General features: G+C 38.0%; 1 protein-coding gene across 1 annotated transcript in view; it reads right to left on the bottom strand.

Annotated features, from left to right (window-relative positions):
- The window catches only part of vps50 (VPS50 EARP/GARPII complex subunit), a 203,554-nt gene that overhangs the window by 88,378 nt on the left and 101,806 nt on the right, over positions 1–13,370 (bottom strand). Inside the window, exons 14-15 of the mRNA XM_041809537.1 lie at positions 3,079–3,170; positions 2,874–2,968 (exon numbers count right to left, since the gene is read on the bottom strand). Of these exons, the coding sequence (XP_041665471.1) occupies positions 2,874–2,968; positions 3,079–3,170 (187 nt within the window). The remainder of the gene's footprint in view (positions 1–2,873; positions 2,969–3,078; positions 3,171–13,370) is intronic.

Genomic DNA, 13,370 nt, shown 5'->3' with positions numbered 1-13,370 from the left:
CAGTCAAAACATATGTGTTAATTTCTTAACTTCTTTTCACAATCTTCTCTGACTGAAATAAAAAGAATGTTTTCAATATCAAAAACAGCTCATTAGTGTCAGAGACTCAGAGGGGGACCGTGTGTTTGACTGACAGAGGAGCCAGAAGGGGCACCGAGACAGCGTGTAAACAGACGTGCTCTGGTAACTCCATCTTGGCAGGATAATGTCATGTCAACAGCGGTACTGAAAAAAGAGACCACACAGTTCTGCAACTTAGGAAAGCTTTTTGACCTATTGTGACTGTTTCTGGAAGCTGGCAGAGCCAGACAGCTGCTTTTTTCTAAAAAGACACGCTCTGTGTTCAAAGATATCACACAGTAGGGCTTCATAATCAACAAACTGATAAACAAACACTATGTAGAGATTAATAAGTGGTCAGAAAATACAAAAAAATACTCTGATGCCATTTTTTTCATCTTAACAGTTGGCTGTGACTGATATACCAGGGCAACCAATTAACCAGTACGAAGTGCTGAGATGAGCTGTCATTACTGCAGCCTCCACACACACACTGCACAAGACCTGATGCTATTTCAAATTCAAACCCAAGCAGCCACAACACATACGCAGCAAGTGGACCAGACTGGCAAGGGTAGTGTATTCATGCATCTGAAACAATTAATTTGACTAAATTCAAACTTTATTCCACAATCCATGTCATCATAAGCAGACAATTTCAGTTATAACCAGTTATAATTTAAAAAAATGTCTTTGAAAATACTAAGACATATTTTCAAAGTACCCAAATATTTCTTTAGATAGTATTCAAATCCTTCAGTTAAAATTTATCATAAAGCCTAAAAACTAAGAAAAAAATTCCCCCAAAATTCCATGCAAATTCTTGAAAATTTCAAGCAAATTTCCAGAATATTAATGTAAGTTCCCCCTTCAATTTCTTGGCAAATTCTAGATATATTTTCAAGAAACATTCTCCAAAATTCCATGGAAATGATGGAAATAACCCAAACCCCCTAAAATATTCAAAGAAAATGCTGAAAAATTCAAATGACAATCCGGAAGCCCAAATAATCCAACTTCCCAAAAATTGGTAATAATTTCCCCATATTCCCATGAAAATGCATCATTAAAATTAAAATGAATTTAAAGCCATGAACCCTTCCGAAATATACAAGCGTATCCTCTTAATATTACAAAAATACTTTGATAACTTCCAAGCAAATTCCCTAAAATATCCAAACAGCAAATTATCCCAGCATTTCAAGCAAATACCTTAAACTTGAACAGACATTTTGAACAATAATTACATCAATTCTAAAACCAAAAATGATTACTATAATGTAGAAAAGCCAAAATGTAATGTCTTCATATGTGGATGCAGGGTCTTAGGAGATTAGGCATGCCCAGTGAACCTTATTTTACTTCCTAATAAAAATGTGTTTGTATTTATAGCATCAATACTGATTGAACATATTTTACTTGTTATCAGAGAGTGTGATTATTGTATGAGTAAATTTCACTGCGCTGTAAGACAGAAAAAAAAATGGAGAAATGGCAGTGTCTGCTCTACACCGAGTCAACTTTACCGTCTCATCACGGCACACATTTTTATCACATGCATATATTTAATCATATAAATGAGCATAACGTGTAAAATAAGCCTAGACATTCGCATAATATTCGAATAACTAGTCTTATTTCGTGCTGTGATCAACTGGAATTTACAAAAGTAAATTAATAAAGGCCTTTTCCATCAATCAAACTTTTATGTGTTAATATCTTGCAGTAATAAATCATGAATATAATATCCTAAAGGCAGAATGGAGGAATGTAAAGAGAGGAAAAGGAGGCAGATCTATGTCTGCACACTTTTCAGGTGGATTGGGATATCTACAGTCAACACTGTGTAAAGATATGCATGTGCAACATTTTATAAATCTGATTTATTTTGCACACCAATTTGTTTTTTTTTTTGTTTGTTTGTTTGTTTTTTTAGGCTTTTATGTCTTTACTGACAGAGCGGAGTGGACAGAATAGGAAACAGGGATGAGAGAGCCAGGGAGAGACATGCCAGATTCAAACGGATGGACCAGATTGGGTGGCAATTTGGTTGGATTTCAAGTGGCCACGATGCTCCAACAAAGTCAACAAGGCAGTGGTGGTGTTATGTTCTGGGCTGCCATTCTTGATGATGAACTTGGTGATCCTTTCCAGGTTCAGGATGGTACTAAAGTGAATTCTGAGGTGTAATGCACTTTCCTCAAGATAAATTTCCTTCCACAGTGGAAAAGGCAATCAGCTAAAGTGAAAATGTTGACAGTGTTCATGCATGACAATGCATGTTAACCACACGCTCAGACTGGTTGGCATTTCAGGGCTTTAAAGATGATCGCCTCATGAACTGGCCTGCCTGCTCACTCAATCTCCTCCTTTTTGCCATCAATTTTGCCTCCTTTACACTCTTGATAGAGTCAAATTTCCTCCACATACACACTACACAATCACTTACAATTACAACAAATCTAGCTATAAAGTTCGCACTCGCTGTTTGAAGTTAAATTCACCAAAAAGCAATTATTGTAATAAAAGCTTATAAATGTAAGGTCTTGTGGTGTTTGAATAACAACTTTCTCACTTTAAAATGAGCGTGTGGGTTTCTGTGTTGGTGCATTCGCATAATTTGTCACATTAATTGAGTGAACTGCTGAGCAAATCATGATTAACAAGACGGAAAAAAGAGTAACTGCTGAAAGAATCTCAACTTAAGGACAGGTAAAAAGGCAAAAAGGAGTAAAGAGAAAGTGATAGCAAAGATAATGATGGCCAATTATTGGAAACAAGGGTGAGCTGTCAGCTCCGGCTCTGGTCTATACCTGCTGATGACATCTAGGACTACGATGAAATCATCATATTTGAAGTTGGACATGTCTGTGCCGAGGATGTAGGCCTTAACTTTCAGCTGGACATCCTGGAGAGAGAAAAGAGAGGGGATGTATGAGGGATGATAAGTGGGAGGAAAACTTTTGATAGAGCAGGAAAAATTGGTTGCATGGCTGTGTCATATAAGTGCACACCAACCTGCCAAATCCGCGTCAGCCCATGTTCCAGCTTCTTCTTGACATAGCTGCGGTCCACCACCAACTCGTCAGACTCCAACACTGCTGTGTCATCTTCAGGTGTCAAAGAAAGCACAAAGACAGATGGAAATCAATACCCAGACTGAAACTATTTACCCTTACTCATTTGATTTAGCTTTAGAGTCATTTCAGCGTAATCTAAAGGACTCCATTTACAGATTTCAATAGGCGTCTGCACAGTGAGGCGCAAGCAGATTGGATTAGAAGGCGTATTCACAAGTCAGATAAGGCTATTCTTAAAGTTGATGAAAATTCTGATGAGATGAAGACCTCTGATAATGGTATGATATGTGCTTTCTTATCTGAAAAGGAAAATGAGCTGGGGTTCATTTGCAGATCTGATGTGTTTGAGAATTGTCAAAAGTCCTCCATTGAAAGTTTGACCACGTAGACCGCCTGAGTCTTTGTAGAAGAGTCTCTATTGTCTGTACGGAAGTGGATGTCAGCGAGCTTCTAACAGAGGCAGCTCAATAGAAAACCAGGGACAGCGAACAGAGAATCTAATAGAAAAATACTGAGGGACACTTCAATAAGTTGTCAGGGTGTTAGTCACTGCCAGAACATGACGGTGGTCTCACTTGTAATCAGATCAGTGGTCAGAAAGAGCAGCATGTGGTGGCAGAAACTGCAGCAGTAACAGTCTCATGGTGACTGTGATGCTTTACTCGGGCTGAAAATTGCTTCAATCAGTGTCAAGCTGCTTGCTCTGTTTGAAGTAGAGCTAACAGAAAGCCCACAGCGGTGAGGAAGCAAGCAGGTAGCTGTCAATCAAACATTTGATTCTTTAAATTTTTCAAGAAAAATGGAGATTGAGCTTGGTCGCTGAGAAGCCCACAGACTAGAATGTGGAATATTTAGTTATTGAGTATACCATAAAACATTTAGAAGAATAGATCAATCAAATCAACCCTGGATTTAAGTTTAAAGTTTAAGGTCTTTGGGGTGAATATTTTCAATTTATATCTTTTTCTCTTTCTACCCTTCATTCATGTTTGCATTCTTGTACTTTCTAACTACTCTGTTTAATCAGCCATAGGCCAATGTGTAGAAAATATTGAGTGGGTACATTTAACCTATAACATACACCATAGGCTTGGCTAAGTTAAAAACAAAAGCAAGCTGAATTTTAGCAGCAAAAATCCATTAACCCAGCTATCAGGGTCAGTTTCAGGGCATCTCTCCTTTAAGGGATTTACAGGCTCAAACACACTTTAAGAGGGTAGCTGCCTCACTCTTGGCTTTTCCCTCTTGCCTGTTGCAAAATCTTCAAAACCAATTCCGTCACTCTTGAACCAAATTAAAGTAAAATATACGGCCCCCCAGATGACAAGTATTGTGATCACAGCCTTTTCCAAAGCAGGAGAGAAACTATTATATTTGGAAAGTGTGGTCAAAAGTGTTTGTTTACAGGGAATATGAACCACTATTTCAAGCATCAAATCAATCTCTATTTGCACAGACAGGGAGAACAGACTATTAATGAGCAAGAAATTCAACAGCCACACATTTGTGGTCAACAGCCTTCAGTGTCACAGCTCTGAAGTAAACATACATGTGCCAGAATTAGAGATTAATACTGAAATCCAGTATCAATGTAGCACGTGTCAACATGTGTGGCACATACCGAACCAAATCAAAACAAAGACTTCGGTGCTGAATTTCAGTACCACTCCACTCCAACGCAACCCCCCCACCTCTCCAAATGAAAGGCCCAAAATACCTCGGACTTAATGAAATCCATGCACTCCTGAATTCGTTTGAGTTCAAAGGAGCATGGTTACTTCTATTCATTTTTCTGCTGTGTAATGTGTCTGCTCTGCTTCAGTGCATCTTTATCTTCTTTAATTTATGAGTTTTCTCTGATGCGGAACCAGTGTGTGACTTTTGGCTGAGTCTTTGCTTCAAGAAGTCACAGCTGTTCATCTTTCTTATTCCATGCCTAATTGGCACCTTTTTAAAGATATTTTTCTGAATTATTTTTGCCTACAGTTCCCAGATGGACTTTATTCATATGTCTTCTTCAGTGTTTTAAATACTTCACATGAGTGTGCTACAGCATACCACTCTTGGCATGGTGCAAAAATAGTTTTTATGGTTCTAATCATTTTGATTCTGTTTAAGAAGAATCCCTTTTTTTGATGATGTGGGTGGATTCGTATTTGTTTGTATGCATAGCAGAGGGAGGGAGAGATCATGGATGACCGATAGCCTTCAATGAGGGAGAGCGCTGCATGCAGCAGAGTCTCTCTGGATCAGATCGATTAAGGAGAAACAAAAAGTTGTCCGACTTTTACCCAGGAGAAAGTTTAGTCCCTCTCTGTTATTGTTGAAGTTTTCCTCTTTGTCTCATTAACAGACCTCTTTGACCTGCAGCTGATTGTCACATAAAGTGTGTTCAATAGTTTCAGAGCAGGGGTGAATATAGAGTTGTTAGTTGGGGGGGCCAAGGTCCTGATTTGTACAAGGGAAAATGAAGTTTGTGTGCACAAACAACAGATGGTCATGTATTATAATATTTCACTTTTTGATTAAAATGTTCTTATAAAAACTTACATAAAATCAAACAAAGTAGTAGTAACAAACAAGTAATGAAAATTGCTAAGTGACATTTGAAAGTTCTCCTAGAACTAAAATTTAAAGACTTTAATAAGTCACTAAGTCCAGTGAGTCATGCTGGAGAGGCAAGGTACCACAAAGAGGCACTGATACCTTTTTTTTTGATTTGGCTCAGTAGGACGTGTTGGCTCTGGTGCCACTGAAATGTCGTACTCATCCCTATAGACGGGGAGAACAGGTTACTGATGAGCAAGAAATTCAAGGGCTGAGCATTTTGGACAATAGCTTTCAGTGGCACAACTTTGAAGGAAACACCTACATGTGCCAGAATATGTGATGATCTTGTGTTTTCAATCACACCATGTCTTTCATAAACCAGTCAACCCACTGATCTTTGGTAACACACACAGAAAGGCTGAGAAAACAAAGGAGACAGTCATGAATCACAGATGGTATTTTTCCAAGTCTGGAGAAGTGAGATGGTTGAAAGACCTAACGCCTTAAACATTCAAACACATGATCTAACTTGGCAAGACTCAAACATCTCCAGTTAAAACAAAGCCAGTAAGCACCCATCCTGGGCTAGGCCTTTGTTTTGTTGTGAATGTTTTAAGATGTTTTTGGAGGTGCTTTATGCTTTTATTGGACAGGACAGCAGAAGAGAAGACACCAGTGCCCATTTTGAATGTCTACAAAACAAGAGTTTTTATTGAGAAGAATGACACAGAGCTGCAGCACTGCCTACGAAATGTAATTCATTGCAAGCAGACAAGTGATGAGAACAAAATGAACTTCAATTTGATGAAATTAAAAACAGAAATTATTACACCCACAAACTGGTTTTATCTAATGTCATTAACATAATAATGAAGAAGAAGAAGAAAGGAGCACATCTGATGCAAGCTTTCATAGCAAAGATGTTGTGAGACATCAAAAGAGTTATTTGGTGCCTGACATGAGAAATAAAACGATCAAAAGGGATGAGAGGAGGTTAACAGATATGAAAAACTAAAACCCAGAAGACAGAAAGGGTTCCCTGCTTATCGAAAAAAAATTAGAAAAGCACATCAAAAATTTGTATTCAGTTGGGATCACCGAGCTTGGATAATCAGAGATACTAGTACTTCTGTGTCTGTGGATGTGTTCTTTGATGGTGATACACACAAGTACAAACTGAGAACTAGCACGTTCAATAATCAACGTCAGGTGCTTAAAAAGAAAAGTCCTACGTATAAAGAGTTGTGTTTTTTCTAATGGGACACAAAAATATGCAACCCTGGATGATTTAATGACGCACATCACCCATCAGTCTTAATAAAATACATCAGTTACCATTCATACCAGCTACAAGCACTGTGGTCAACTTGCCCATAGAGTATCCAAAGGGAAATTTTTGTGATAAATTGTCTCAAGTGAGTTCACCAAACTCTGCAAGAGGCAGCATAAAATAGAATAACTAACTTAAATCTACAGTGACACATTCCAGTAAGCTGCACATGGTAACACTGGCACCAGGTTGAGACAAGAATGAAGGTGGCATGGAAGAACAGATACCAAAAGAAAGATGGATCTGTTCAAGCTCCTTTTAGGATTTTTTAAAAATGTTATTAGAAGAGACTGAATTTAAAAGCAATGCTTGAATCTAAATCTAAATTTAAATTGGATTGGCACAGTAGGTTGAGTCAGTTGTCTCTTTAACATAAGATTTGGGGTTCAATCTCATGTTGATGCTTATTTGTGCAAGATACCTATTTTAGGCTTGTTGCCTAAAAGTAGTCTTTGAAAATGAAATGAAAGTGATTTGACTTGGTATTAGGTAGTGATGCATGATAAGTTTTTTTTTTTTTTGAACCGATACCGATAACCGATATTTCCTACTCCTGATGGCCGATAACCGATAATAACCGATATATTGTTTTCAATAGTTGATTTAACAAAAGAAGTTTATATGATGTGTTTATGCACATCTGGGGGTAAGAAGGGGTTAATATGTAGTGAGCAAAAATATTTATAACTAATTTTAACTAATATCATTTGTGTTTTTCAAAAAGCACAGGGGCTGCTTCCTCTTCTTCTCTGGTGCTTAACAGTGGGTCGTGTACTGTGGCGCCACCTGCTGTTTCGGAATGTGTAGTCTCGTGAGAAAGGAAACAAATGCCAGCACTGCCATGCTGACAAAAATATATATGTTATTGGGGCTAGTTGTCATGATATCGGACTTATTAAAATGACGTAATAATTTCCTGTTATCGGTCCGATAGTTATCGGTCACCCCTAGTATTAGGCTTTAGATCAAATATACAGTGCTCCATTCCTGTCAGCACTGCCTTAACAGACACTGAGTACTCGTGCTTTCTGATATTTAAACCACAGCTACAGCAGCGAATGCTGGATTTATAGTGCCATTGCTGATATTTTGTTTATGTTTAATGTAAATTTTTTAAATAATGACAGAGCTCAAGCATGTCATGGGTGTTTAAGTGGATATTTTAATAGACAGTCTGTAAACACGTCCCCTGGGATCTACCTAGCACTGGTTGTAATCAGGGTTATTAATATGGACAGAGCTGGTGGGAGATCGTTGCATCATGCAGTGAAAGAAAAAAGAACAAAGAGCTTAGGAGACATCGTGACATGGAAGCTTGACATATCTGGGTTTCATTTAATGAGCACAAGGGTGGTCGCCAGATTAAAAGGGAGTGAGTCAGAGAAAGTCATGACATTAGGAGAGGACTCAGGGTTCAGTTTACTGATTAAGCAGAGCTACAAGTGTTAACTTAAATTCAACTAATATTTGAAAACTTAACAAAGATTCCTATAAACACTAAGGAAATTTGTAGAAAACTCTGACTCAAGTTAACCTTTACGCTCAATAGGTGTAGGCCAAAATATCAATACAGCAAAATGTCCTTGTCTTTAGTCATTTGATACAATTATTGAAAAGCTTAGTCATTTGAAAAAAAAGCTGTCCAAACAGACATGACTCAACATATCAGTACAACATGACCCCAACATTAATGACAAAAATGTGGCTAACAACATGCTGTGCTGTATCACTGTCCAACTGTCTTGTCTTGGAACGTATCAATAATGGTTCAAATGTGATACTACTGTTACCACTGCATCAAGTGCCATGTGTTCTATCCAGAGTTCCCATCTTGAATAAGTTCCCTGCAAATGACATCACACCACATCAGAGGAACCCTGATAGGGGGCCAGAGGTGATGTCTGCACGTAGAAACCCTACCAAAAGGCCATGTATTGAGCTGTTTACGACTATGTCAAGCGTTCAGAGTGCAAAAATCAAAACCATTGTGTATGATCTGTTTCCATAAAGTGGTCTGCTTTGTACAGAGTTGCCATGCTTTAGCTCATTAAATGATCTTCATGCTTCCTCAGCGGATGTCCATCCAGTCTCACTTGTTGTGGCAGGCAATCCGTTTCTTTATAGAGATCCAGATCATTCGCTTAACAAAGCTGAGCTGGCTCACAAATGGCTCTTCATTTGGTACCAGTTTGGCTTTTTAAATGATTAAATCATAAAGGATGGAGGAAAGGAAACTGGCACTCAAATGGTAGCTAGCTACCCCGGTGAACATACAAGAACATACTCAATTGTGAACGACATGTTAATGGCATGTGTAATTTTAGGGCAGTTAAAAGATTAAAATTTTTAATCCTAATTAATCTCAGGATTTCTTTAGTTAATCACAATTAATCTCAATCACTTTATCCCATTTTAAAATGACACTTTTCACAACTAAAACTGTTTTTGTGTCATGTTGGATTATTCTATGGTCCTAACGTAAGGATCACTAATTTTCTGTTTGGGTATAGACCTGTTTAATAGGTAGATCACAGATTTTAACATGAACCTAACCACAGAAAAAGGAACTTGTTGTGGATTGTAAAAGAAATACAAGGTGCACATGACTTTTGACTTGTCTGTTGAGCTGTCCATGAGTTTTAAAAATAAAAACAGGACATAAAGACACTGAAATGGATTAACCAAAGTGTGCTTAAAGGCCCAGCAAGACATGAGATTAAATGCAATTAATCTTGACAGCCCTAACAATTTAAAAACAAATGACTGAAACTTTGTATTTCAAACGTTGATGCTTCAATCTTGAGTACTTCAAGAATAAAATTATGTGGCTTATATAAAACACATTGTTCTCCTTGAACAATTTCGTGCCCATGTAGTAATTAAACCACTGATTCCAGTTTGATTGGACAATTTCACACAAATTTTCCTGGTCTGACCTCTTGATAAAGATTAAAGATAATACAGATTTTCTTTACCAAAAAAAAGTTAAATCAAAAAGATTTTTTCAAGATTTTTTTTGGGCTAATTTATGTTAAATTTAAAGTTAATAACTAAACTTTGACTGTCTACCAATTTTATATTTTAAAAAAATCTTCAAAGGTGCAACAAGTCACATGATCATCTGTACTATGCAATATCTTAAGTGGATGGTGCTTTAGTAGAGAGAGAATCACAAGTGGAAAACAATGAAATAACAAACACAGCCGGCTTAGGGGCTCTAAATGTCAGCTGTGATTTTTTTTTTTTTTTAATTAATCGGCCAGCATTACTTGAGGGAACATAAACAGAAAGCATAATATTTTCACAGACTTAGTGGGTCAGCTTTCAGCTAAACTTGGGGGAAACTTGTGGAGTATTTTGTTTGGCTTAATCCATTTGAAACCAGAATGTGAAAACTGAGCTTTCATTCTGACAAAAGGTTTGAATTGACACCCACATATCATCAAGACTGATGCATTAATCCTTCAGATTTAGTTTGTGAACATGCACTTTAATCAGCTTTCCCAGACTAATTTATACAAATTAATTTTCCCTGTTGATGGTTTGTTATAAGCTGTGAAACTGTTAGAAGGGTGAGAGTGTGAACTTTCTCCCCTGGGTGACTTTTAGTAAGCTTTGATCGTTTAATTCTTCAAAGTGTTACTGCAGAGAGGAATAGACCAACTAACGAGGAAGTCATTTCTTGACCACCTGTAAGTAGTGACCACAGTGTGCCCTTTGGTGGGATTGTGGGTAACTGAGTTCTTGGTGACTCACTAGACAAACACCCACAGGGGCCTTTCGCTTCCTACTGGTTTCAAACTGTGACTCATAAAGAAGAAGTATTTGCATGACTTTGCATAAATATGTGAGGGTTCAGCAAAAGAGCAGTAAAATCACAACTCTGGATTTCTGAACATTACAACAACACGATCTTAATGTCTTAAAAAGCAGTGGAACTGACTTTGACGACCATTAAAATGATAAAACAGACAAAATAAAGCTCCTAAAAAGTTCTGTATTCTAGGGTTTAATAGTCTGCAACATTGCATCACTTATAAACCTCAGTTGATTTCAAGTGATTACATTCTCACATTAATCTAAAACACATCATAAATTAATTTATTCAGTGTTTTTTTCTGCAGTTTGCCAAAATAAGATGTTTGTCTTCTTCTTTACATGCAGGCTCAATATATCAAAAGGCTTGGTTTCACTGTTGTATGTAAATTTCCACCTAAAAAAACCTTTGAAGGAGGCATATTTGAACGGCTTGCAAATAAATCCAATTACATTACACACACGATCTATAAGCTGATGAAAAATATTGAAAAAAAAAGATGGGATTAAATTGGTCACGTTGAATTAGGGGGAGGGAGGTATGTACGAGCAAAAAACTATGATGGAATGGCTCTATCAAAAACAATAAATTACAACATGTACTAAGAAAGGTCAGCAAACCAGAGCTTATTTCACATGCCATGTTCTTCAGTTTACCTTCTATTTCATGATACTGTTGAACATTAATGAAGGGTGAAGGCTGATGCTCACTCAGAGTGCTGAAAACTGATGGTTTTCTTTATCACAGTAGAGTGTCCATATATTTCAATATCTGTGCTTCAGGTCCATACTCTGTATGTGCATGTTAGAGAAGAAAAAATGAGCATAGTTATTTAGTTTCACATACATGGAGTGATCCGTGTGCCTGACAGGCTTCAGTGCAGACCAGTCATGGCAGGGCGTTTGCCACAGAAGGGCAAATCTATTCTATAAGGCAAATGTGCAACCTTTATCTGTGTTACTTCCTTTTAAATAAAAGAAAATCATTAGGTGAAGGGATTAATTAATCATAGCCACAATAACTTTATTCATATGGCAACATAAAAAGAATAAAGGTTTGTAAAGTGCTTTGATGTTAGGCCCAAGTGAAGGAGTTTAGGTATCTCAGGGTCTTGCTCACGAGTGAGGGTAGAATGGACCGCGAGATCAACAGGCGCAGCATCGGGAGTACGCCACAGGTAAATTCAGTGGGATGCTTTTATTGCTTCCTCATTGACAGAAGAGGTGAGGTAAGTGACACCGTGAAGAAAAACACGGTGATCCTTAGCAGGTCTGACCATGAGAACAATGAAAGCCACTTGTGTGTGACGGCGGTCAGTGTCACCTCAAAACGCTATTCCACAAATGAGACAAAACCTGAACAGTCAATCACTGCACTTATTGACCCAACGCACACAACCAGGTGAAGGGAAAGAGATGAAAGCCAGGACAAAGGCAGGGTCAGGGGCACCTTTACATCAAGGAGGGACAGAGGTGACAGCCAATCAAATAGTGTGATGATAGATGGGACTCATGAAGGGGAATGTGTTGTATGTCCTCTTTCCTGTCAGAAAGATTGCCCCTAATGGCGAATTGTGAGGACTTAGCATTTCAGCGCACATTCAGGACACCTTTGTTTGTTCATCCATTCTCCCAATGAATCCTGAAGAGTAAGATGAAAATTTTTCAATACATGAGGAAGGCAGTCCACTGTTGCAGCTAATATCTGCCAAAGCCTCTGGTAAGAAAACTGATATAAACAGTGATGAGGTGAAAACTGCTCTACACTGACTCCAGTGTGGACTTCTTTTCTTTCACTGGAGAGAAGTTCAACATGGAGTGGAGCTTACTGCTAAATCACAGAGTGTGTACTGCCTTGACAGCTAAGCTTTCCGAGGCTGATGTTTGCTCATCTGGCAGACTGACGGCAGGATGGAGGGAGGATGACACAAGCAAGTCTTCTTGTTGATCCAGACATAAGCTCTGGGTTTGGACAGATGTGCTTTTCAGTCGACTTGCTGCTCCTAATGGGCCTCAACCTGAGTGAGTGAGCTACAATGAGTTTCCACAGAAGAGACACTGAAATTCTTCTGTTCAATCACAAAATGTACTGAACGTACATGAGATCAGTCCACCCAGAAGCTGGGTGTTTTTCATGGGGTGGTTAGAAATGAACTGTGTATGGTTAAGTTACATGAATTAAGGTTAGAGTGGCCTATACAATTTAACCATGAATGTGAGAGGACAATGGGTAATAACGGTGCAAAAACTCTATAAGCAACCTTGGAAGATGTTTAGAGTTAGCAAAAAAAACTGTCTGAGGTCTTGAAATGTTTCCAAAGTATATAGATAAAATACAGGCAAAACTGCTTCTGAGTCTGATCCTGCTCTCTCCTCTCCTCTTTCCGCCTGTACATCCACAATATTGGACTTTTACACAGAGAGTAGGGATATATGGTTTTAGTAATTTATCAGGGAGACTTACTCCCAAGACAAAAAATGTTGACTCCATTTTCCCATAAGACAGACAAGACTTAGACTTGCTAAAAATTTTG

Source organism: Cheilinus undulatus, linkage group 16 (genome assembly GCF_018320785.1).
Source record: "Cheilinus undulatus linkage group 16, ASM1832078v1, whole genome shotgun sequence".
NCBI classification, from domain to species: Eukaryota; Metazoa; Chordata; class Actinopteri; order Labriformes; family Labridae; genus Cheilinus; species Cheilinus undulatus.
The sequence above is the reverse complement of the archived record's forward strand: the minus strand, read 5'-3'. Positions and strand labels throughout refer to the sequence as shown.